Here is a 22,527-nt window from a genome sequence, read left to right on the forward strand (position 1 = left end):
GTTTCTGTGTCCAAAAGTGTGTTAAACACAAATTTATTTTCCATTCATCGTAAAAAAAAGGATATTTTGTGCAGCAGAAAAATCAACAAGATTTAACAAAATTATATTTATTAAATAATAGAGAGTGAATCACTGTTCAACTAGACGTATTTTTGATGTGTGGTGAAACACTGAAAGCTTAAATAAAAAGTTAAAAAGCATATTTGTTTTCATAATTCACTCGTTTCCCCTGAAATTGCATGAAATAAAATGTACCCACATTTACCAGATAACTGTCCCTGTTTTGTTTTTAAATGCAATTCCCATTATAAAATGAACACTCCTTGACTTTAAAATATTTTCCATTATACTTTTATAATCTGTATATTTCTTCAATAGCATACACTGTTAGCCCTTACTGTAGAAAAAGCCCAAATTCTTACAATATTATACCATTTTCCATTAAAACAGTAATATACAGGAATATACCTACAGGAATATACTGTGAATTAACAGCGCTCAAAGTCGACACTCAGAGGCTGTTTTCCCAATCACACCCTATACCCTCATTCACTATTCCCTACACTAGTTCACTAATATAGTCCACTTGACAGAGTGAATGAAAATAAGTGAGTGAATTGAGACACTGATGAACACCTGATAAGCAGAATCACTGAAGGACAGAGAAACAAGAACAGAAAAAAGAGAAACGCAAGAACTACAACTGACTTCCAGCCACACTGAGTGTGAAACCAGTTTAACATTATTTTTTCCATACATGTACAAAAGTTATTGTTGACAATGAACAGAGATTTAGTTAATAATACATTTTGTTGTCACCGTGATGGAGATCAGTATTTGCTTTAGTTGGTCTCTTGCACATTGACTTAAAAACTTCTTCCATTCATCTCTCTCTGGCTGTTGTAACATTGAGTTTATAAAGCACATTTGTTATGGCAATAAAAAGTCAAGATGAAGTTGATAAGGAATTTTTGGTTTTGTGACCAAAAAATTACCATTCATAAGTTGTTGCTCATTTTTGTATGTAAGCCATGAATTAATGGGTTTAATACCATATATCTGATAATCTACAACATGAAATAAAGCAATATTTCTGTAATCAGTTCAACTGAAGAATTTTGAAATCATATAGTGCATTACAATTATATTATCTCCTGTTTGTCTCAGGCACACACAGACATCAACAATCAGCGTATGAATCTCAACAATGGGGACAATCAAAAGTTTCATGTCGCAATGCATGCTGGGTACCAGGATAGTATAAAACTCCCAGCATGCTCTGCTGAATGAATAATAATTAAAAATATGTATTCCCACCATTGTTGAGATGCATGTTCTAATTTGTGTTATTTCTGTGTTTCTGTATTGCAGTGTAGATCTGTTATTTTTGGTTATGCATGTGTTAGAAATAAATTAGTCATTGTTGCTGTTGTTTCACAGTGGTGGTAATGTAACACTTTTGATTGACAATTAAACTCTGAATGAGTGAGAAGTAACTTCTTAGTGAATGGACAGGCTATATAATGATTTCTTCATGATAGTGAATAAAATCACAATCATTCACAAACTGTGTGTGTGCTCAAGTGTGAATGCAAAAACACAGCTCAAGAGAAAAACATTTTATTTTAGCATCAGCAACCCAATTAAAGCAAACACTGATCTCTATAATGGTAACTTCAAATCAAACATTTTCAATTAAACATCTCAATAACTACTTCTGTAGATGTATGACAGAAATAAAGTCATACTGGTTAATAATACGTGTAATAATGTGTTATGGCTGGAAGTCAGTTGTAGTTCTTGTGTTTCTCTATTTTCTGTTCTTGTGTTCCTCTTTCCTTCAGTGATTCTGCTTGTTAACAGCAGGTGTTCATCACGAATGCTCAACAATCACTTACATATTCTCTTAATTATCTCACTGCAACTCTGTCAATGTTACTTTTACTCTTTGTAGTGTGGATTTTCCTGTGGGGTTGAAAGGGTTAACAGTGTAAGATAAAAAGACACACCCACGAAAAGTATTTAAACAGTAATAAACTGTAAGTTATAAAACAGGTTTATACTGGCAACACTGTTGCCAGTAGTTTACTGTAAAATGTAGTTTTTTGGGTCACCATTGTGCTGAAGAGTAGAGCCTGTGCTTCAGTGCAGCAGCCGATCTAGAAACATTGATGATACGCTGCATGTTGCTTTATTTAACAGGTGGTGACTGTGTAATTGCTGGTCCAGTGGAAATCTTTTTATGTACTTAAGTTTTTTTTAGTGGTTTCTAATGAAAGTTCTCAACTCTTTTCTCACATTATTAATGCATTACACATTTTAGTTAATACATTTAAATGACAGTTGGTCAATTTAAGGCAGTCGGTTTCTGCAAGTGAAATTAGTTTTAACTCGAGTTTTAATTTAGTAAATGTTACAGTAACAAACTGTATACTACAGTAAAATACTGTAGATTACAGTAAAGAACTGTACAATTAACAGTAAATTACTGGCAACAGTGTTGCCAGTATTTTACTGTAAAAAAACCCGGTAAGGTCTAACAGTGTATGTTGTGGCAAAAATTCATCAAACAAACATCACTGCGTAAGGGAGACTCAGAGTCAAATTATAAAATTAAAAGTATTTATTCTTGCAAGAAGGAGCAGTCTAATACACAGCTGTTACCCTGTGCAGAAGAGTGACACACCCCCCAGACAGACTGAACCTGCTTTTATCTCCTGGCTCTTCCAAGGTCTTCTTGCCAGAGCCATCCTCCCAGTAGTCTTCCATTCAGTAATTTTCCATAGACAAGGAAGCCATAACACTAGTTTAGATTCGTCACTAAGCCCCCCCCCCCCTACATCAAATGGCCTTCTGACATCTAGGTCAGAGGTCCTCGTTCGTCTGTTCTCTGGAGTGTCTCTCCCTTCTGCCTTCCCAGGTACATAAACATAATCATCTCACACTAACAAGTGAGAGTCACACATGTGACATTCTTTGAATCATCTATATTTTACTAAAGATCAATGAATATCATAAAACCGCCACTACAACTCCTCACTTTTTATCATTATTAATCAAACATAATAATAATAATAACAACAATATTAAATGCAAGTTCAAGTCATTACATCACATCATAAAAATCAGTCTCCTTGAACCTGTGAAGAAAAAGTTTAGAATGAAGAAGCATAAGGCTGTTTTTTGTGGGGGAAAGCCCCATTAATTATTTAGCAAGCAAGTAAACAATTTACTAATGCCGGGCTCACTACCGCAGTCACACTAGTAAGGAAAAAGATTATAGCACAGTAGGAAAACAAACAGATAATAAATAAATAAATAAATACAAATAAAAAAATAAAAAAATAAAAAAATCCCTCAGTTTCAAACCCTGTCCTTGTACGCCATCTCGTAACACGGATGACTGCTACTTTTAACCCTCTTTACATATCAATCGTTCTCAGAAAGAAAAAGAAAACATCAACACATTTAACTGTAATCTCTACTTGAATCATCTGCATAATTTTGTTCATCATCATCATCATCCAGATAGACTGTAATTTTCAATTGAACAGACATTCCAGTTTTCTCATATTCACCCATGAATAACAAAATTATCAGCATAACACATTTAACATCCCCCATATCCATTTCCCTAACCATATTTTGTTCTTTTACCTTTAATTCAATCAGGCAGTGGTTCTACTTAATAAGCTTCAACAATAATCCCTATAATTTAAATTAATTAATAGATCTTCCTCAAAACATTTGCCTTAAATATTTTCTAATGAATCAGTAACCAATCAAATCATTTGTCATATACCAATATCAATACTAAGCTCTATTTCAATATAATCAGATAAAATCCTCAAAATCATCACAAAACCACATTCTTAAACCATTAGTTGGTCCACATCCTCCTCCAGGCGTGTTGATCATCTCGTTTGCCCCATGGACTAATGGGATCACCACCACACCCCCAATGGAATGAACCATTTCCTGCTTACTGTCACCTGTGAATGGAGACTTTAAGTATTTTGTTAGTGACCGCTTGTCTTTCCCTCTCATCCCTTTTGGTGTGACCTGTGGAATTTTCACCATCTGTTTACAAACTGAAACATATTATCATTAGACATTTCTTGCTTAATAAAGTCAGAGTCCTTTTCCCCTGAAAAACACATATCCACGTTAACAAGTCAATATTCATACATTTGGAAAAACAGAATCAGTTCAGCTTGATACAATCCCTCCTGACATTCTGCAAAAGGAAAATTTTAAAGTTATGCTCTGCCATTATTTCATTGGGCACATTTTGCCCTGTCTCCCAATCCTGCATGCTCTCTGTAAAGAAAAACAAATTTCGAGGTTATCGTCAGATAGTAAAGTACGTAGTTTCCACGGCCTTCGATGTCCTGGCGTTTCCTGTTGAACCAATCCAGACAGCAATTTTGTTAGGCAGAAGAATGGCTTCTTTCAGGGCTTTTACCCAATTACCCTATAGTGTTCTCCCAACATTTATTCCATAAAGAATATAAAACCTAAAGCATCCCCCTTTTGATGGTCGACACAACTCGATCATCAATTTAACATAACATTTAACATAGTGTCTTCGATAAAGTCTGCCATCAACACCAACCCAAACGTTGTCCCTCAGACAAACTTCCTCCAGACATCTTTCTCTGTCTCTGAAACAAAAATATTACATTCTTCACTTAAAGCCACAATCTCATTTTCTTATCGAAGTATTTGAAGGGCAACGGCCCTCAGTCTCACAGCGTATCCTGCTTTTCAGGCCTGTTGTTTGGTCTTACAACTCAGTCCTCTACAACCATTTTAAAGTCATCAATAGTTTATCAGGTCAGGTCGTGCTGTACAGACTTGGTCAATGTCAGTCAAAAAACAAAAACATTCTCCTCTTGTTTACAATAATCATATATGGCTCTCTGCATAATTTGATATTGACTTAGCCAATGTGTCACATCTTTGTTGTTGCTGTCAAATCTATACCATCTTCTTTTATTTCAACCCATGATCTACAACTCCACACTTCCAATTTATATAAATACCTAAACTTATCCAAAAGTAATTCAAATCCACATCATAAATGACAAAAGTAATTACTACCAGACGGAGCGTGATCTTAAAGCTCGTCCCATGTTCTCTATCATCTTCTCATCAGATTCACTCAGCATTTGCCTTCTTTACAATTTGTCACTTGCCTTAACACATCTGTAATGAAAAAACACTCTCCAGAGGTTAAAGACACAATATACTCACTATTCAGGCGGAATAGCTGCCCTACACTTAACACCTACAAGACATAAAGTGCTGTCCCCATCACACACACTTATGCTAGACACACATACAGCATGTTAACTGCTCATTTACAATGTTCGCTTTTTTTTTTATATATTAACTCTAAAAGTATAATATTTAAGGTTTAAATAAGATTTAAACTTCACATCTTTCTGTAGCTTTTATATAATTTTACATGGCCTTTCAAACCGTTTCAAATGTTCTATCTGTTCATTATTCATTTTTTCTTTAGAAAAGTCAACTGGGTTGTTTTGGTTCATTATCATTATTTTGTTTAAGCTTGCCTTACCAGGCCTGATAACAGAAAGACAAACAGAGTACCAAATCCCTTCCTCCACTCAGCAGTCTCTCTTACACAAATAATCTTTTCAAACAGCCTCCTAAGACTGAAACTTAATTAATCATAGAACCCTTAATAGTTCATAAATGTTAATATACAAATGTCTAACTCAAATTAGAACCATTACAATAATCTAAAATACATTATGCTCTGAGTATTTATAAGGTTATCTTTAGTTTGAATACTTGTATAAATTCTCAATTCACCTAACCTTTGTTATCCAAACTCTTACAAAACCTGTCTTAATCTTTAACTATCACCATGTCTAACCTTCAGGAGTTAAAACCATCTTATAGACATATTAGTTCAATATCAACATCTATAATTTTCCTTGCCCATAAGGCAACATGTTCCTGATATAAATTAATAAGTTATGTTACTGTCTCCCCAACAAATAATGACAATCAGATGGTCTCAGCTGGCTCTTGAAAGCACATCTCCCATCAGCTCTTTATCTATAATTTCCATCAGACTTGTCACAATTGAAAACAAGCCATACAGTGAATTGCGAGGGGGGGTTTTCTCTGGTGAGTGGTATAGAGGAACAAATCATTCTCTCGGGTCAGACCGTCGCGATTCCTCACACAGCATCTGACCTCCCAATGCTATGCTGACCCCAGTGGCCTCTGGTAATCAGCGCTCAACTCTCATACCTTCTCACATATAACACCTCCATCCGGAGATGCAGTGTCCGGGACCCCCTGCGTTTGAATGTCTCCTGGCCAGGAAAATCATCCCGTCTTTGAGTAGCCACGTACCCACTGGTGACCCGCTCGCATCACACAATCAGTTTCTTCAACAGAACTCAGCTGTTTTTCTGGAGCTTAGGAAAGACACATTCAAGAGTCCCCTCACCTCCATCTGGACTGCCTCTAGTGTTAAGGGAGACAGGTTAATAACAACAGTATTTAATAACAAATCTGTTAGACCTGTCCGAATCAACAAAATCTCAGTGAACTTTATTCACATCCATCTATTCAGTGTACATCTATAGCATCATAGGTCCTGTGTCATGGTGAAGGCTAAGATCAGACAAATACGTTACTGGTCCTAAAATAACAAGTACAAAAATGTCACTTCTGTCATTCAGGTCTACATTATTATTTTAAAGACTTCTTTAAAGTCATTCAGTTTTACAAATCTAAAATATTTAAGTACAAATTGCCCTCTGAATGGCAATGATTTCCTTTAACATGATTTCTTTTAACATCTGTGTCTATAATTTTCAACTGAAACACTGTGCTTTACTAAATAGCTTATTGTCATGACAGGCTAAGATAACAGCCTTCTGACATTGAATGAGACAGAGACTCTGAGGCCTTCAGGACTTGGTACACTTTTTTTGTCATACTAAACATTCTCTACTTTATCTTTTAATTCTGGCAGCTTAAGGCATCTTTGCCAGAAATTACATACGCTTTTCAATATAAAAATAATTTTATAGTTGTCTTTTACTCTTATATCAGGAAATTTCGACATTACAAATTTCCACTCATATTGAGACTGTCATACTGGCAGTTTCAGCCAAGTCCCAATCTTATCTTTTGAAACCAAAACATCAGCTTCTAGCTTCATGGTCAATTTCCAAGCTGTTTGTTTAATCAGATCCCTTTCTACAAAATTGTTTTTACATTTAGCAACCCAGTGCTACTGCTTCTGCTTATTTGATATTAAATACAAATAGTTATTCTATTTCTCAATAAGGTTTCATTATAACCTCTCAATTTTAGTTGTCAGATTCTCAATTACAATCTGCAAAAAAAAATGTTTAAGCATTTCATTAAAAGACAATCATCTTTTTAGTTACCTTTACAAATATTTTCCCTATCTGTAATTTTACATTTACTGGTACTTTAGTTATTTTCCTTTTAAAAGGATTTCCTTACGACTTAAATCTTTCAACTTTCTTTTCTCTTTCAATCTACTTACGACTTCCATCTATCAACTTTCTTTTCTCTTTCACTTACTTAGCACATTCTTTTCACTTCCCTTAGCCCTGCATTCACATTCTTGGTTCTTTCTCAGACGAAAACTTTAATATCGTCTTCAAATCCTGTTCTACTTTCAAACCCACATTAATACGTCACTTTCACATTCCATCAACTTTCTTTTCTACCTTTCTGAGTGGTCATTTACAGTTACTGCTAAACGCAGCTGACCACAATTAAAACATTCTCTGTCCCCTTGCCTATAGTTCGATTACCTTGAGCTTTCTAGCAGCTCCAACTTACTGCACACTTGAAGCAGTGTGTCCCAATCAGAATGTAAACACAGCTGATAAGCAGTTCTCTCTATTCTTTGACAGTCCACCAGTGGCGGATTCTATCACACTAGCCAAATCATAATCTTCATCATTATTGGCAGAACATTCATTTTCATAAACTGCACGGAAATCCATAAATTGTTTTAACAAAGTTTTCACAAAGTTTCTGTTTAACTTTAACACTTGTCCAGGGAAATTATCCCCGACCCATAATTTCCTTTATAAAACAGACAATGTCTTTTTCCCTCAATGACTTAATATCAACAAAATATCCGACATTTAACATTATTGAATTCCAAAATCTGTCTTTATATCTCTCTAATTCTGTATTATCATCAACAACACTGATTACAATAGCAAGTACACATTTCTTAATCTGACTTAACAGGCGTTCATAAATAGTTCCATAAATTTTATCAGAAATGTTATTTTCATAACATACCTTTTCTACAGTTGTTTTCTTCTCAAAATGGTTAGTCTGCACTCTGCAGATTCAACAAGTATTATCATTACTGTCTCTGTCCCACTTATCCTACTTACTGTTTTTACAGAAACCAAAATATCATATTACTCAAATCTCAATCCTTCACAAAGAGGATCAACTTTTGTTACCAAAAAAATCTTCTGACATCTAATGTCATGCATCCATCTAATGGATGAAAAATAAAAACCCTTTTATCAGTTATATTCAATCTTACTATATGGCAATACATTCTACATCGACTCTGTTCTCTTTTATCTGCTTCAAGCCAACAACTCATTGTTTTTTTTTCACACTTTTACACACGTTGAACGCAGACACAACAACCTTTGTTTCTCACTGCCCTGTTCAACTGATTCCCGCACCGTCTTTAATCTTGTGGTGCTCAATATCATACATTTCTGCCCTTAATTTGATCTCATTTGACAAAACACCGGTGTACCAAATTTCGCAAGCTTGCTTTTGAGACTTATTGACCGCTTATCTGCTTTCTGTGGATTTCTCTTTTACGCGCGTTCTCTTTATTTGTCAAGCGTCCCCGACAAACCCGACCTTTCTTTTAACCCAGTCGGACGGGTTACACTATTAGTGTCCTCCTAATTACGGTTTACCAAAAAATCTGTTACGACTTTCTTGGCTCCCCCTAATTAGCCTCAGCACCCAAAAATACTTTGCTCCGTGGTGGAACAATTAATTTCCAGGTACCTATCTGTATGAAATGTCTTGGTCTGTCACAGTTCTCAATTAATTCCAGATTATTTATCTGCTTGAAATATCTTGTTCTGTCACAGACCTCAATTAATTTCAGATTATTTTCCTCGTATCTGTTTGAATTTCAGATTACGTACCACAGAAAACAGTTCTCAGCCAATATGGTTCAATTTCACTCTTCCCCCAATTAAAGGAGAACTCCGGTCAATTTTAACATTGAGCTCAATTTTTAGTAAATTTTGAGTGCTGTCAATACAGAGAACAACGACAAAAATCGGTGTTGCCTACACCGCGTTATCCTATTTTTAAAATTTGCACCCTATTGACTTGAATGGGGCAAGTTTTAAACCTGCTTTTATCCTCTTAACATATTTGATGTGTCATACAAGTGCCCAGCCATGTTGAGTGATTCCTTAAGAGTGAACACGAGTGAATCTGACTGCAGTAGATGTGAAAGATCTGAATAAAAATGATGTTATATCAGCCAGCGCAAATACCTGTATTTAGTTCCTGTTTTCGGTAGAAGTCCAAAGTAGTCGATTGTCGAGTTCACGCGCATGATCATAGTAACTAAACCTATGCGCGTGAACTCGACAATCGACTACTTTGCACTTCGACCGAAAACAGGAACTAAATACCATACTGTCTATGCTAAATACAGGTATTTGCGCTGGCTGATATAACATCATTTTTATTCATATATTTCACATCTACTGCAGTCAGATTCACTCGTGTTTACTCTTGAGGAATCACTCAACATGGCTGGGCACTTGTAATGACACATCAAGGATGATAAGACTAAGAACTGGTTAAGTTTAAAACTTGCCCCATTCAAGTCAATAGGGTGTAAATTTTAAAAAGAGGATAACACGGTGTAGGCAACACCGATTTTTGTCGTTGTTCTCTGTATTGACAGCACTCCAAATTTACTAAAAATTGAGCTCAATTTTAAAATTGACCGGAGTTCTCCTTTAAACTGAATTTAATTACCTTACTCAGAGATGTTGTTCTGTGCCACCTTGAGTTCTTTTGATTTCCAGTGGTCGATCCTCCCGGGGCTCTGACATCGGCCGGCCTCTCTCTCTCAAGTTTACGAGGTAGAGCTGGAACTTACTCAGTCCAGGTGGCCAAACACCGTCCGATCTCAGGTCCAGGAGGCATCGTCCAAGGAATCTCACTTCTGACACCAAATTGTTGTGGCAAAAATTCATCAAACAAACATCACTGCGTAAGGGAGACTCAGAGTCAAATTATAAAATTAAAAGTATTTATTCTTGCAAGAAGGAGCAGTCTAATACACAGCTGTTACCCTGTGCAGAAGAGTGACACACCCCCCAGACAGACTGAACCTGCTTTTATCTCCTGGCTCTTCCAAGGTCTTCTTGCCAGAGCCATCCTCCCAGTAGTCTTCCATTCAGTAATTTTCCATAGACAAGGAAGCCATAACACTAGTTTAGATTCGTCACTAAGCCCCCCCCCCCTACATCAAATGGCCTTCTGACATCTAGGTCAGAGGTCCTCGTTCGTCTGTTCTCTGGAGTGTCTCTCCCTTCTGCCTTCCCAGGTACATAAACATAATCATCTCACACTAACAAGTGAGAGTCACACATGTGACATTCTTTGAATCATCTATATTTTACTAAAGATCAATGAATATCATAAAACCGCCACTACAACTATATGAATGATATTTCATCTCCTTGATAATAAAGTGTCTCAGTAATTCATTCATTAAACAAACCGACTCTGCAGCCATAAACTTTAGATATTATAAATCACACACGGAGTCCAAAATGTTCTGCACACCACTTCTCAAAGCACTTCTCAGCCTCTTCCACCTTCTTCTTCTCCTCCATCTTATCTTCAGCCGTCTGATCATCAGTTCTTCTGTAATAAACTCTGACAAGCTCTTCATTAAACTTCTTTGGCAGGAAACTGGACAGCTGTCAATACAAGACAAATATCACTCACAATGAGTTTTATAAAGATATTCAATCATAGAGTAAATGAAGTACACTAAACTTCACTGAGCCCAACAAGACAAAGTTCAAGCTCCAGTCCGATTGGTTTACCAAAAGAACATTATAAAGGAATTAATGGCACTCATTTAGAAAGATTCTGCAATGATCTGGAATAAAACAGTTTGAGTGTCACAAATACCTGATAATCTTTAATATCTGGAATAAAACAGTTTGAGTGTCACGAATACCTGATAATCTTTAATATCTGGAATAAAACAGTTTGAGTGTCACGAATACCTGATAATCTTTAATATCTGGAATAAAACAGTTTGAGTGTCACGAATACCTGATAATCTTTAATATCTGGAATAAAACAGTTTGAGTGTCACGAATACCTGATAATCTTTAATATCTGGAATAAAACTCTTTGAGTGTCATGAATACCTGATAATCTTTAATGGTAGAAGCTTGGGTGGGATTCCTCTTGCTGTAGAAATAGACAGATTCAATGGGGTTTTTGTCCTTCATGCCGTGATCCAGATCAACCACCTGAGCTTGTGAGAACATGAGGTGATTCACTAAACAACTCTGTTTTATTTCAGTGTCAAAACCTGCATATTCATGTTATCTGGTTTAAAATCAGCACTGAAATAAGATAACTTACATAAACTGGTAATTCTTCAGCGTTCAGAGAAACAGTCGGGTCAGTGGGGTTGTAGTTCTGCACTGCGGCTATCCATGATTTCGTCAGATCTTCCTGAATTTCCAGATTTGAGAGGGTTTGTCAGTTTTATAGGGTTAATCAAACAGTAAAGCAATGTGTTTTTCAGATTCTGTACAACCTTTGAGATGTTTTCCTCAGTCAGACGAGCTTCTCCCACAAACTTTGGCAGTTTTCTCCTGACGATCTTGTCCAGGATGTTTCTGGATTCCTGCAGGTTTTCAGCAGTGGAGCACGAGATCTGCTCAAAGATCTCATCTGACACAACAACAGAAGATTCATTATTATACACTTCACATATCCTGAGACACATAATGTCTCAAAGGAGAGGATATGTGTATGCTGGTTTATGGTAATCCGGTATCTTTAGCTCTTTTAGCTTTGAGTTGACATGTTTTTCACCAGTACTTTCAGCTGACCTGTGAGTTTGCTGTATTCCTCTGCTGTCTTTATGGCTTCAGAAATCTTCAGCATATCTTCAGGTTTCCTTTCATGAAGATCACGGTCAGCTAGTACGAGCGCTTCTGCAAACCTAACACATTTGAGTTAGTGTTTCCAACATGTATAAGAATCACAGTCGAATGCTGAATTTGTGTAAGATGAATAAGTTATGCAGCAGATTAAATATTGTGAAATCTCATATTCACTGAGAACAGAGAGACTCACATCTCTTCAATGATGTTGCAGATCTTGTGCTGGTAGGCCTGGCGATGGAGAGTGTATCGAGTGCGAAACATGTCATACACATTATCTGCCTCCTGGTAGACACACACACACCAGAGTCACAGATACACTTCCCATGATGCAGTGTTCACATTCAAGAGCTAATGCCACTTTTTATCTGAAGTTTTAAGCAGAGTAGATGAATCTTGAATATACACGTCATACATTCAGTATGTGTGTGTCTTTGATTAGTAATCATAGTGTGTGATGTACCTTGTCTCTGAAGCAGATGTGCTTTCTCCCGTTCACTTCACACACTCGAGCGAACTTCAGCAGACGATGATGGTCAAAACTGTTACGAATGCCGAGGTGATGACAGTCTCTGAGAAATAAACATAATTTGGCTCAAAGTTATAATAGATTCTACATCACAGTAACATCTGTGCAAAATGCCCAATATGCACCGTGCAAAATAGTCCCATTTGTCCACATCAATGCCGTTCTGTTTGTTTGCCACAATCTCATACAGGAAGGATTTATCTTCAGCTCTTCCCTTGTATGTCCACTGAAAAGAGGAGCAAAGGCTGTATGTAAATGAGGCTTTATTCATGCTAACACATCAATGACAGATGAAGTATCAGTATGAACCTCAGCAACTGAATCTTTTGCCCCTTCGATTAACTCTTTAATGAAGGTGACGTCTGTATCATCCAGTCCGTGCTCTTTCAACACATCCTCATTCTCAGTCTTCAAACTCTTCACAATGTCATCAAACATCTGCACTGACATCTGCTCATGCTGCAGTGAAGACACAAACACAAATGAAATCATAAATACATATATTACAGAAGCCAACGGCACAGAGTGTGTGTGTGAGCAATGTGTTCATTCTCACCTTCCACTTCTCAGGGATGTCATCAGGCAAGCCTAAGAATAAAATACAGGTCTCATGTGGATTGTAAGTCAAGTTATGCACATTACAAAACTCTTTCAGTTTAATTTCCCAGACATACATGACTTGAGTTCTGCATGTCCAAATGTAACAATAACATAATACATTTGCAAGTCGACATACACTTACTTCTTATTCTTTTCATTTTTTTGGCTTCAGGAATAACCAGGCCATCAAACACATGGGAAAATGGACCATGACCTAAAAAAATAAAGAGAAACTGGATAATTCTAGTTATGGTTATCATAAATCAATGCTCGATTTGACAATGGTTTGGGTGAGTTTAGAATCCATGACAAACACACAAAACACTGAATATAGGATTATTTTCAGTTCCCATATGTGCATTAGTGCTACTCACCCAAGTCGTGACACAGTCCAGCGATCTGAACACACAGGTAATCCTGTCTGGTGATTTTGAGCTCTGGCTGATTGTCATGAAGTATATTGACCAGACAACCTGATAAATACGCCACACTAACACACACACACACACACACACACACACACACACACACACACACACAACATCACAGTTTGCTACCAAAAACGTTTTTGCTGCAAGAGGATGAGTACCATATTGAACATCCTGTCTCCTTCTTTTCTAAAAAGTTATCCAAGACCCAGCAAAACTATAGTGTAATTGAAAAGGAAGCTCTGTCGCTATTGCTGGCTCTTCAACATTTTGACGTATACTTGGGGAGTAGCTCTAATCCTATTGTTGTGTACACTGATCATAACCCTTTGGTGTTCCTTTCTCGTATGTCAGGTTCCAATCAGCGGCTATTACGGTGGTCACTCACTGTCCAGGAGTATAATTTGGACATTCGACACAAGAAAGGCAGTGGAAATATTATGGCTGATGCCCTCTCTAGAGTATAAAAGGAATGCCTGTTTCTTTGAACCGTGTGCCATTCAACAAAAATGAAAGTGTGTATGAATATAAACACCCAGTTTGTATTCTTGGTGGTGGAGGTGTTACGTCCAGGGACGTATTGTGTACAGTGTTCTTTTCTGTATTTGCTTTACTTTGTGAAATATTGTTTTTGTTGTGTGTTCTCTCTTGCTCTCCCTCACTCTGCTTGCATTGCAGCTAAATGGACACACCTGAAACTCGAAAGGAGGCTCGTTAGCTGCTATAAAAGGACAGAGTGAACACTGCTTGAGGAGTTTCACTTCTCCCCTGCACCAGACTTGTTGAGCTCTTTGTGAAACTGTTGTGCTCTCTGTGAAACTGAAGTGTTGTGCTATCAAATTGAATATCCCTTTGGTGTGGGAGATAGCAGGTAGCTTGGCTACATTTTATTTCTCTTTCTCAACTTTTCTTTATTTGTTCGGTATTAAAAGGTATTGTATTTACTTTTACTTTGTATGGGGACTGGTAGGGAGTTTGAGTCACCCTTTTTATTTTGTAAGACGTTACTCCCTGTTTTTGTTTAGTCAGGGAGTGGAGCTTAGCTTATGTTGTTTATTTATTTTCTTTTACCTGTGTAGGTCATGTAGATTTCCTTCTAATAGTAAGATTCTTTTTGTTTGTTGTTTTGGTGACCTTCTCCTGAAGATTGAATCCCTATTTTCAGTTGTACAATAAATACTTCTCATTTGATATCTGGTGGTGTTGACTCACATTTCTGGGGCAGAGGATTGAAGAGAACCCTCCTCGTTTACTTTTTTTTTAATTTATTCAAACCGGTTACCTTCTCCCAACCCTAGACTGGCAGGAGCTTGTAACAGTTTCCTTGCATGCCATGTAAAAACATCAACAACATCAGAGAACTGTGAACGTGCAAATGTAGTCAAATGATTGAAATATTAACTTTAAATCTCTCAAATAATAACTGAAACCTAATTACTTAAACGATCTAAAAAAAATTTATCTGAATATAATAATATTTCACCCAAGAGAGTGTTCGAAGCGATTGTGAGAAGCTCCCGGATACACCAGATATGTTCCTCCGAGTTGTTTTATGTGTCGGAGTCTCTGAAACTGAGGAGTATCTGTGATCTTCACCAGCAGGGGGTGCAGCGCAATGTGGCCATGAATGGGGTCGTTGAAAACCTAGGATTTCAAAGCACACCAGTTCATCACATTAACATTCGATGCATTTAGCGACTCAACATGTACAAAAAACATGTTGTTGACAAGAGATTTTGTGACCTACAAAAATAAGTTCACTGGTGAATTCACAGAGCATTTCATGAGAGAAACACATCCTGACTGGTGACATGTGAGTAATTGAATCATTTACTCAACCTATTTGTTTCAAGCAATGATTCATTTAGGAGTGCTGCTTGTTTGAGTTTGTTTTGTTGCAAAAATAGATGAGCAAAACACACATTTATGCAATTTCTCCATGAAAGGTGCTTTCTGTTATCCATTGAAATGGTAGAAACTTTTTTACCATGTGATGTATTACATTTCAATTTGATGGTAGACAATTGAAATTCACCAATTTAAAGGGCCCCTATTATGCTATTTGAAAGTTTCCTAATGTTGTTTTGGAGTCTCCTACAACATGTTTACATGCCTCAAAGGTAAAAAAACTGTTTAATTTTCTCATAATATACATTTGCACATCACCAGATTTTCAATGATTCTCAAACGACTCGCCAAATGAATCGATCTCTCTAAATCCCTCCTTTCCTCCTAAGATGACTCGAGCAGGACGTTTCAGTGATTTATACTCAGTTTGAGGTACATTATGAGATGTTGCAATTCCTCACCATCAGGATTAACAAGTGCATGTCCATCAACCGATTATTTTACTTGTACTCATTTATTTACCGAGTATGCTTCTAATATATTGCGGTGAACACATGGAAACTGTATCAATAACAGTGCATGTATGCAATGTATACATTAGCCGAGCTTAGCTTGAATGACTGATATAACATAAACATTGGTAAAACAAATCTTGCTCCATGCTTAATCTTTCCTCAAAGTAGTGAGAACGACAGACGATCTGCATTAATAGACACAGTTGTATGTAATAGTGGCCCACAGCTGATCAGCAGAAGTATTTCAGTTAGAGAGTGATAACATGAGTTAGCCAGATAGCAGGCGACCTACACAATGTAAAACTCAAAACTAGTATTTTGAACATGTCTTTCAAGAGCAAGCAGTTTGCGAATCCTGCATTGAACTCCGATATTTGAGAAGCAGTCGTCAGTAAAAGTTAAAAGGAATAGTTTAGGATTATACTGCTGTAGTATCATGGTAAATATTAATTTTAACCACAGATTCTTCACATGCTCGTCTCCTCGACATGCATGTCCAGTATCCTCAGGAATCAGCTGCTGGTTTAAGTTTCCCTGGTGTCTGCGCGCGCAATAAGTGGGCGTGGCCAATTTGATAATTTGTCGTCTTGACGTCACGCCGAAAAAGCTAATGACTCATTTGAAAAACAATTCAAGAGTCGACTCTTACTTTTGAAAGACAATATGTTTATATACGGTGCACTTTCAGATTTATTTTCATTCACTTAGAGCTATGTAACACATTACATCCCTCCCATATTTCCTCTGCTGTGTCGTCTTCTCTCCCCTCACCCTCACAATTCTCATCTCTGGATGTTAATACCGCAACAGATACTTTATGCTCCACTTTAACTTCTTCTTTAGACAATATCTCCTCCAGGCCAGCGCGCACTACTCCCTCTAACCCCTGGTTATCTGAGGTTAACACCGGACCAAACTCAGGGCAACAGAGAGGAAATGGCGCAAATCAAAAGACACAACTGACCTTAGTATGTATCAATCTCTGCTCTCTTCCTTTTCTGTTGATGTTCATGCTGCAAAATCTTCTTATTTCCACAACAAGATCAACAGCACCGCTAACACACAAACACTTTTCAAGACATTCAACTCTCTCCTCTGTCCACCTCCACCACCACCCACCTCCTCTTTAACTGCTGATGATTTTGCTAACTTCTTCACCAACAAAACAACAACTATCAGCAGTCAGTTCTCAGCTCCTCACACACAGGAACCCAGTCCAACCCCTCCCACTCCCAAAAACCTTCTCTCCTCATTCTCTCCACTGACCGAGGAAGAAGTATCTAAACTTCTGCCTACCCTCGTCCGGAATGCAGAATCCCTGACCACATTCAAAAGACAACTGAAAACTCATCTCTTCCGTGAGCACTTGACATAAAAAAAATAAAATAAAATAAAACTCTTCCTTTAATCCTCCCTTGTTTGGCTTATGCTACTCTGAGCAATGCCTGAACTTTGTATTTTGAGCACTTCTTGCGTTATTTTTGCCTCTTCATGATGACTCGCTTGCTGTCCTCAGTTGTAAGTCACTTTGGATAAAATCGTCTGCTAAATGACTAAATGTAAATGTAAATGTACATGAAAGGTAATTTTCAAAAATCCATAATAGGGGCCTTTTAATACTGATCAGCAGAACAGCTTGTATGTTCCTTCAGGGAGGCAGTGAAATGTGAAAAGATATTATAAGCAGAAATGTTAAATGAGTAGTTAGTTTACCTTCATTTGTTCTTTTGAAAAGTCTAAGGAGTATATCTTCAGGATGTCTTTCAATTCATCCTTAATTATCTCCCATGCCTGTTGTTTCTCAGGCTCTGAAAAGCATGACATTTTATATCCTTAGTGTAAAATCGCTCTGGTTACTAAAGTAACCTCGGTTCCCTGAGATGACGGGAATGAGCATTGCATCAGTGTTTTCTGATGCTTATGGGGAAAACTCCCGTTTTACTGAATACTGAAGCCTGCTGGTTCATGTCTGTGCACAGACAAATGGCTTTTGAGCCCACCAAAACGGACAGGGCCGACTTTCTATATGAGTTGCTTTAAAAGCCATTTCTGTCTGAATATTTCGACAGAGCGGCAGTAAGCGGCAGCGTCCACTCACATAGGCGCAAGCAATGCAATGCTCATTCCCGTTATCTCAGGGAAGTGAGGTTACGTTAGTAACTAGAACCTTCATTCATACAAAACACTGTGTTACTAGTGCAGAACGGAAGGCTGTCCTGCGAGCCCGTCCTATAAGAGGGGCTTTGGGTCTTTTACAAGACTGTGTTGGGGCCAGGAGGTTAAATCTCCTCTGAGAAATCTGACCACCAGGTCGTATTTCCCAACTGACTGGCCAGAAATAGGAGCATGGTACGCCGTGATAGCTAGCGCGTATACCTTGAGTGTGGACGGGGTGCGAGTACATGAGGGATCTTACAAGAGAAGGGGTCTACGTCCCGAGCTGAACACCAGCTGGAGAAAATAGACCATTTTTGGGTGTAAAGGTGCCTGATAGAAAGAGCCTTTGCCTCGGAGATCATGTTCATGGCCTCTTGGGAAAGACGTGAAGTTTCCCGTCAAGAAGCCATAGATGGAGGCTCAACAACTCGGGTCGGGGATGCCAAATTGTCCCTCATGCCTGGGAAAGGAGGTCCCTTCTTAATGTAATTGGCCGTGGGGCTACTGATAGCAGCTGACCCATTTTTGTTAGTGGGTAGGCTTTTATTTGGTTCGCTATAACAGCAGAAGAAGGTCTGGGCTCGCATACTCCTGGTGGGGAGGACCCAGTACCGACAAATAACAGCGCCTCCAATGCCCAGAACTGAACAGGGGGTTGGGAGGTGAACACATGCTTGCTTTGGGGGGTGATCTAGCCTCGGCGGGACTCCTCCTCTTCAAGCCCAAAATATCAGGGCTGCTTGAGTTGCTCAGGATCCAGCTCTAGCCTAGGGCGGGGGGAAATGGGTAGTGCTTAGCTGAGCGGGAGCGCTGCTTCACCTTGTGTTGTCTTCTCCTGGGGCTGAGCCAGTGCGCAGGCTTCGCAGGAGAAGAGCACTGGTGAATCGTCACACTGAGGGGGGAGCGAGACAAGCGGGCACTAGGCAGACATGAGCTTGCTACGGTTCGTTGCTCAGCCCCACAGCTCCGCTGTTTCTTCCGTCTTGGCTTGAGAGGGGAAGATATTGAGAGTGTGCGAGACATGATCCTTCTCTTTAAAGAAAGTGATCAACAATGAGAAGTAAAATTTTCTCATTTAATATTTTAACGGAGGGACTATTTTTAGGAAGTAGTTCAAGCGGTTCAGGTTCTTATTATGCCTTTCTGACGTAATTCCTGTAGGTGTCTTTCTTGTAGATGCCTTTGACTTGAACGGTAATCTTGTGCTGAACTTTTTTTCTCCTGGTTTGTAAATCATATGTAACAGATGAATATACTCTAAGCACAAATATTGAAGCAGGAGATATGCATCACATGACTTTCAGTAAATTATATACACATTATCATATGACAATGAGTTGTGAACATGCCTTTCCTTACCTTCAATTTCTTCATATGAATTTTTTAGATCTTGAAGATTTTTCCTGAGATCAGAAAAAGTTTCAGATCGTGGCATCTTCTCTTTTGTCTTCTTTTTGTGGGTTGTTAAAAGCTCAGATGTTAAAAGCAAAAAAGATGTTAAAAGCAAAAAAAAAAAAAAAAAAAAAAAAAAAAAAAAAAAACTGTACGTTGGATTGTACTGTGAAGGGTCATAGCACTTACATACTGTTGGTCTACTGCTAGTTTAATTGCTTCTATTGTTTCTCATTTGTAAGTCGCTTTGGATAAAAGCGTCTGCTAAATGAATAAATGTAAATGTAAAGATGTGGAGGTAATAAAGATCTTCAGAGCTGTGTACAGACTTTATAGATCCAGCAGCTCAACCCACTGGAATACATGAGGAAAGTTGTCATTAAACTATAGGGTGTGTCTCAGACAAACATTGAACTGTAGTGAAGGGGAATGAGCCGGATCAGAGCGACTGCTGCTGGAAACACATTCAGGAAGTGCCGATCACACACTATTTACTGTATAGTTCTTGTATATGTATTTGTCTTAAAACTAGGGTCCACTGTAAAAAAAAAAAAATGTTGGTTTAACTTAAAAAGCAAGTTACCTTGTTGCCTTAAAATTTTGAGTTTGTTGTAATTAAAAAAATTACCTAATACAATAAAGAAGAATGGTTTAATAAACAGAAACTCAAAATAGTATGTTATCTTCACACATTAGTTATCGAAGTTGATTTGAAAAAAGATAAAAAGTTGTGATAACAACCCAGATAGCAAACTAACTCCAGAACGGATCCACCGCGGAGGTACCACAGACTCCGGGGCGGATCCGCGAAACGGGTCCGGAACGGAGTCCACTTGCACAGCGCAACGAATCCGGAACAGATAAGGATTGGGGATCCAGACCAGATCCGCGGCAGACCCTACCCGTATCCGCTGATAAAGCAGCTTATCCGCCGCGGATCCGATTTATGAGTTTAGTCAAATATGAGTGAAGCTTCAGAATTGATCAGTTTGAACAGATCCCAATATCGCTAAATCAGAAATTGATTTATTAAACTGTAAAAGACAAATATAATATACAATTATTACATGTACTTAAATATAGTTTAAGCCCTAATCTGGAACTTTTGGAAAAAAAAAAAAATATATATATATATATATATATATATATATACACACACATATATATATATATATATATATATATAAAACGTTTTTTTTTTACTTTGTTTTTTAACAGTGATTTTATCGTACTAAATTGCATCTTGTGGTTTATACAGATCAGGTTTTTTTAAAACATAAATAAATATTATGAAATATCTAAAAATTTCATACATAATTATTAACCTTTGAGTGAATCTAATATTTTTTATAAATTTCAACAATAAAGCCTTACCTTCACTCTTATACCTTGAGATATCTTCTCTTCTTCTCAACGATCTGCTGTCGTCTTGCTCATGTGTCGAGGAGGATGGTAATGAAGACCTGTAGATATGTGATTTTCCACTAGACCAGGTTATCATGCATCACCTCAATCCTCATGCTGATTCTGCCTGCAGTCATAGTTACAGATACAACACTAGACTCGGTTATAGTTACAGACACAACACTAGACCTGGTTATAGTTACAGACACAACAGGGACACACATCACTGTACGTATTGTCCACAGAGGTCTGAAACAATTATGTGTTGTCTCTTCTTGGCATATGTAAAAGGTATTCCCTATAACAGGCCTTACTTCCTATATCATGTGTCATAGAGCTCAGAGCATGTCTTTCAATTATATTAAGACTAATCAAAAATGTAGCATTTTATTTCTAGTCATAATTTACATTTGCACTAAAAACCCAGTTAACAAGCCACCATCAAAACCATGTTAAATCGATATTAACGTGTCAACATTAAGTCCCAGATAGCAAAATTGCTCTGGCCCAGTTCCGGCCCACACTTGACACTTTCATCTGGCCCACATACCGCGTGGAATGATGGCACTTGGGCGGTCCGCTCCTGTTTGCCAGATTTGGGCCACAATTAAGCCATAGCAATGCCGCATGTCAGCCGTAAACAAAACAAATGAAGCAGAACTGGGCCACATCTGGCCCAGACACCAAAATTGCTGTGGCCCAGATCTGGCCCACAACAATACCGCCCAAGTGCCATCATTCCACGCGGTATGTGGGCCAGATGAAAGTGTCAAGTGTGGGCCAGAACTGGGCCACAGCAATTTTGGTGTCTGGGCCAGATGTGGCCCAGTTCTGCTTCATTTGTTTTGTTTACGGCTGACATGCGGCATTGCTATGGCTTAATTGTGGCCCAAATCTGGCAAACAGGAGCGGACCGCCCAAGTGCCATCATTCCACGCGGTATGTGGGCCAGATGAAAGTGTCAAGTGTGGGCCAGATCTGGGCCAGAGCAATTTTGGTGTCTGGGCCAGATGTGGCCCAGTTCTGCTTCATTTGTTTTGTTTACGGCTGACATGCGGCATTGCTATGGCTTAATTGTGGCCCAAATCTGGCAAACAGGAGTGGACCGCCCAAGTGCCATCATTCCACGCTGTATGTGGGCCAGATGAAAGTGTCAAGTGTGGGCCAGATCTGGGCCATAGCAATTTTGGTGTCTGGGCCAGATGTGGCCCAGTTCTGCTTCATTTGTTTTGTTTACGGCTGACATGCGGCATTGCTATGGCTTAATTGTGGCCCAAATCTGGCAAACAGGAGCGGACCGCCCAAGTGCCATCATTCCACGCGGTATGTGGGCCAGATGAAAGTGTCAAGTGTGGGCCAGAACTGGGCCACAGCAATTTTGGTGTCTGGGTTAGATGTGGCCCAGTTCT

The 22,527-nt window shown here is 38.2% G+C and overlaps 1 protein-coding gene across 1 annotated transcript in view; it reads right to left on the reverse strand.

The window, feature by feature from the left end:
• Positions 1 to 247: 247 nt before the first annotated feature.
• The window catches only part of LOC307001030 (deoxynucleoside triphosphate triphosphohydrolase SAMHD1-like), a 38,756-nt gene continuing 16,476 nt past the window's right edge, over positions 248 to 22,527 (reverse strand). Inside the window, exons 2-19 of the mRNA XM_079617126.1 lie at positions 21,089 to 21,177; positions 20,003 to 20,068; positions 19,682 to 19,796; positions 17,879 to 17,973; positions 15,286 to 15,446; positions 13,749 to 13,864; positions 13,517 to 13,588; positions 13,331 to 13,362; positions 13,084 to 13,233; positions 12,900 to 13,000; positions 12,709 to 12,817; positions 12,439 to 12,530; positions 12,192 to 12,304; positions 11,894 to 12,030; positions 11,716 to 11,808; positions 11,496 to 11,600; positions 10,768 to 11,033; positions 248 to 380 (exon numbers count right to left, since the gene is read on the reverse strand). Coding sequence (XP_079473252.1) covers positions 10,866 to 11,033; positions 11,496 to 11,600; positions 11,716 to 11,808; positions 11,894 to 12,030; positions 12,192 to 12,304; positions 12,439 to 12,530; positions 12,709 to 12,817; positions 12,900 to 13,000; positions 13,084 to 13,233; positions 13,331 to 13,362; positions 13,517 to 13,588; positions 13,749 to 13,864; positions 15,286 to 15,446; positions 17,879 to 17,973; positions 19,682 to 19,757 — 1,620 coding nt within the window. The 5' untranslated portion in view covers positions 19,758 to 19,796; positions 20,003 to 20,068; positions 21,089 to 21,177 and the 3' untranslated portion in view covers positions 248 to 380; positions 10,768 to 10,865. The remainder of the gene's footprint in view (positions 381 to 10,767; positions 11,034 to 11,495; positions 11,601 to 11,715; positions 11,809 to 11,893; positions 12,031 to 12,191; positions 12,305 to 12,438; positions 12,531 to 12,708; positions 12,818 to 12,899; positions 13,001 to 13,083; positions 13,234 to 13,330; positions 13,363 to 13,516; positions 13,589 to 13,748; positions 13,865 to 15,285; positions 15,447 to 17,878; positions 17,974 to 19,681; positions 19,797 to 20,002; positions 20,069 to 21,088; positions 21,178 to 22,527) is intronic.

This window comes from Phoxinus phoxinus, assembly GCF_949152265.1.
Source record: "Phoxinus phoxinus genome assembly, chromosome: 6".
NCBI lineage: Eukaryota > Metazoa > Chordata > Actinopteri > Cypriniformes > Leuciscidae > Phoxinus > Phoxinus phoxinus.